This window comes from Physeter macrocephalus, chromosome 1 (assembly GCF_002837175.3).
Source record: "Physeter macrocephalus isolate SW-GA chromosome 1, ASM283717v5, whole genome shotgun sequence".
Lineage (NCBI taxonomy): Eukaryota > Metazoa > Chordata > Mammalia > Artiodactyla > Physeteridae > Physeter > Physeter macrocephalus.
The window spans coordinates 32,362,170-32,365,938 of NC_041214.2; the positions used below are offsets into that span (position 1 = coordinate 32,362,170).

At 48.5% G+C, this 3,769-nt stretch overlaps 1 protein-coding gene across 1 annotated transcript; it reads right to left on the reverse strand.

The window, feature by feature from the left end:
* Nucleotides 1-2,640: 2,640 nt before the first annotated feature.
* Nucleotides 2,641-3,535, reverse strand: LOC102982855 (sodium/potassium-transporting ATPase subunit beta-3-like). Its single transcript, XM_055086898.1, has 3 exons — nt 3,229-3,535; nt 2,997-3,138; nt 2,641-2,904 (listed from the first exon to the last, which is right to left on the reverse strand). Exons 1-3 carry the CDS (start codon nt 3,430-3,432, stop codon nt 2,711-2,713), a joined length of 540 nt encoding a protein of 179 aa, XP_054942873.1. The 5' UTR covers nt 3,433-3,535; the 3' UTR covers nt 2,641-2,710.
* Nucleotides 3,536-3,769: the final 234 nt, after the last annotated feature.

A 3,769-nucleotide genomic window follows, 5' to 3' on the forward strand; every position in this document is an offset into this window, starting at 1 on the left:
CATGACACTAATTCGTTTTCATTCCTTTGCACATCTGGTGGCCTCTGCCTGGAACGCATCCTACCCAGGCAGAATTAATTGCTCTCTTTTCTGAGTTCCCAGAAGACGTTGTACTCAGGTTTTTATAGCACTGATTACATTGTGCTTTATTGGCTGTTTGCATGACTGTCTCCTCCTATGTAGGCATTCATCTCACAAATACTCATTGAGCATCTTTGCCAGGTGTGGGAAAGCGTGAAGAAAGCCCATCATGGAGCCAAGTGGGAGGATGAATGGCCTTGACAATGCCAGGCACAGAGCAGGCGCACATCAAATGTTCATTGAGTGGAATTGAAGGTGTGGTATTTGGAGAGGCTGGGCAGAGAAGGGGGCCAGGAGCAGGAGATGGAGGCACGTTTAGGGAATTGATGTCTTATTGTTAACATCCAGAGAGTTTAGTACTGGGAGGGGAGAAAAGTGAGCAGAAACAAGGAAATCTTGTCGGCTGAGGTGGGCTGGAGCCGGGGTCCAACAGGTTAGGCTGCTTCAAGGACAGCATTAACCAGGAGCCTGCACTCTGCGGGGCTCGCCCAAGGGTGTGGCCGCAAGTGTCCTGCCAGCCGTTTATACCAGCCAGCACTGTGCACAGACACAGGTCTCTGGATGCTGGGGGAGGGAGAATGGTTATCAGGAGGGCACACATGGAGCAGCAGTGGCAAGGAGGCCCTGGTGCCGACGTTACTAATTGAGGGGAGTGTGATGCACTGGATTTTTTAATATCACATTGGTAAATGGAGGGCAACCGTCACTGAGCATACAATAAAACAGTAAGGATGAAGCATCACAGGTTTGCATCCTCCCCCCAAGGGAAGGAGAAAGTAAGGTGGCGGGGCAGATGGGAGTGGTACCCTGGGCCTCTCGGGTCCCTGGCGTGCAGAGCCCTTGCCTGTGTAGCTGGTGCTGAGCGAGGCTTCCAGTTCCCTGTGCAGCTTAACATGCCCAGAAGCAGGTGAGGCCGCCAGCCTGCCAGCTGTCAGGATCTCCCGGCAGAGCAGCCCGGAGCCCTTTGGAGCAGTGGAGCGCTGGTGCCCGATCTTTCTTCCCAGCGAATCCCTTCCCACACGACTGGGCATCCAGGGAAATTCCCCACGCCCCAGAAGCTCATCACCCTGCGGGCAGGGATTAGAAAGGAACACAGGAGCACCAGCCGCAGATGACCCCAGCTTCTAAATGAGCATTTCACTAGTTTGGAACCTGGGGAAAATGCGGTTCAAGTTATATGGAAAAATAAATGAGTAAAAGGGGAGCCTGATTTTATATCCTGCTGCTTATGTTCAGCACGTCCATACAAGTAAGCAGAGCTCTCTTTTTAAAGGGGTCACTGTTGATTAGCTGCAGTGTCCTTTTGAGCACTTTGTGTAGTTACAGCATGGTTATGCCGTGCTGGGGAGGAAGCAACCAGTTCCACATAGCTTTCTTTTTTTTTTTTTTTAACATCTTTATTGGAGTATAATTGCTTTACCATGGTGTGTTAGTTTCTGCTTTACAACAAAGTGAACCAGCTATACGTATACATATATCCCCTTATCCCCTCCCTCTTGCGTCTCCCTCCCACCCTCCCTATCCCACCCCTCTAGGTGGTCACAAAGCACTGAGCTGATCTCCCTGTGCTATGCGGCTGCTACCCACTAGCTAGCTATTTTACGTTTGGTGGTGTATATATGTCCATGCCATTCTCTCACTTCTTCCCAGCTTACCCTTCCCCCTCCCCGTGTCCTCAAGTCCATTCTCTACATCTGCGTCTTTATTCCTGTCCTGCTCCTTTATGCCTCCTCCTGTCAGGCTGAAATTGGCTCCCTCACTCTGTGACTGTGCTTTATGTCGGAGCTGAGTGGTGCAGCGGTCTGGGTGTTTACACTTGCTGCCTGCCCCACGGCAGGCCGATTCTTCCTCATTCCACCATCCTGAGATTGGTACTCTATCCCCATCGGAGTGGACACCCGATTCCTTTTCCACAAGCTGTGTGTTCTTGTTCTCTTCCTCTTTAGCCATTAAGCGAAGCCTGGGAGTGCTTTTTATGTCCTCCAACCGCTGAGGGCTTGTTCTGATTCTTCATCCTCTGTGGGAATAGCAGGAGTCTGCTGCCCAATCCTCGGAGACCAGGAGTCTCCTCTCATTTCCTCTAGCAGACAGGCTTGCTCTGCCCAAGGAGGGTTTTTTTTTTTAACCTTTCAAATCCACTTTTATTTTCCTTTTTCCTCCTCACATACAGAGCTTCTCCACACACTGCATTTCTTGCAGCTATAAAGTCATTTGACGTTGGTCAGGTACCATTTTATCCCCTAAAACTTTGCTGGCATCAAAATATGACAGTTAACCAGTGTTAAATCTATAAAATATTTACATAGCACAGCACATGAAGCTTTAGACACTTGGCAATTAAACCACATAAAAATTGGCCAAGACCCCCATCCTACATGTTCAGAATCAGGTGTTCACAATCCCTATCTGGTGACTGTACATCGTTCAAAACGCAGCAGAGGCAACAGGCAGTTACTTTGAAGGATACTGAACGCTATGATCTGGAAGCACATTATGATGCTACACCAGTGTCATGCACCACTCCACCTTTCTCCAAGGTGGTCTCATGATTCTGGAATGGCAGGTCCAGCTGATACAAAATGAAGACAGACAACACAACGTTTACTCTGTGGAGATATCTTAACTCCTACTATGGACGCATGGTGATCTTGAATACAACTCGTCCTAAAAACTTGTCACGATCATCCTGGTTTTTTAGGTTGGGTGATCCATCAATCTTGCACTCAACTGTGACTTCGTTTATGTCATTTCTATTACCAAAGATGAGCTGGATGGCAACTAATGGCTGTAGATAGCTCCCATGCAGAAAAGGCAAGACAAATGCTAAGAATAATGTTTCTAAAAGTAATCATAATTTGGTGCTAGTTTCTGTAATAACTAAAATCTTTAACTTACTCCAAAAAAAACATACTTACACTTTAGAAATTTCTTAAGGTCATTAATGTACCCTCTATAGGACTCTGGATTAGACACGCTGAATGAAAAATCCGATGCTGTCACCGGTTTTGGAAAAACCATAAGCCCTGGACTAGGAATCTGGTCACGATATTTTGGAACCTCATCGTTCAGAGTCTGAAGCAATGCTGTCACCGGTTTTGGAAAAACCATAAGCCCTGGACTAGGAATCTGGTCACGATATTTTGGAACCTCATCGTTCAGAGTCTGAAGCATAGCCCACATTGTGAATGAAAAGAGTGCAGCCAGGAACCCATAAAAGACTAGGTAAAAGAGCAAGATCAAACCCCAGCTCTTGGCGGTGCGCCCCAGGAGCTCTCCATTGCTCGGGTTGTAGATGAAGAGCTTCCACTCGGCCAGGCTCTGGTTGAAGGACTTCTTCTCTTGCTTCGTCATGGTGTGTGTGTGCGGACGTCGAGGGGAGCGGCGGCCGCGGGGGTGGAAGCGGCGAGGAGCGCAGAGGCGCGTGCGGGATCGAGCGGCGCAGCCCGCCGACGGTAGCAGAAGGCGGGACGGCCTAGAAAACCTCCTCTCTGTGGTGAGCGCTCGACCCGACTGCGCTGTGCCGCGCTGAGCCGGGCCGCTGCTCCGGCCGCGGGAGCCTCGTTTTTTTTCTTAAATTAAATTTTTTTTTTATTGGAGTATAGTTGATGTACAATATTGTGTTAGTTTCAGGTGTACAGCAAAGTGAATCAGTTACACATATACCTATTCCACTCTTTTTTAGATTCTT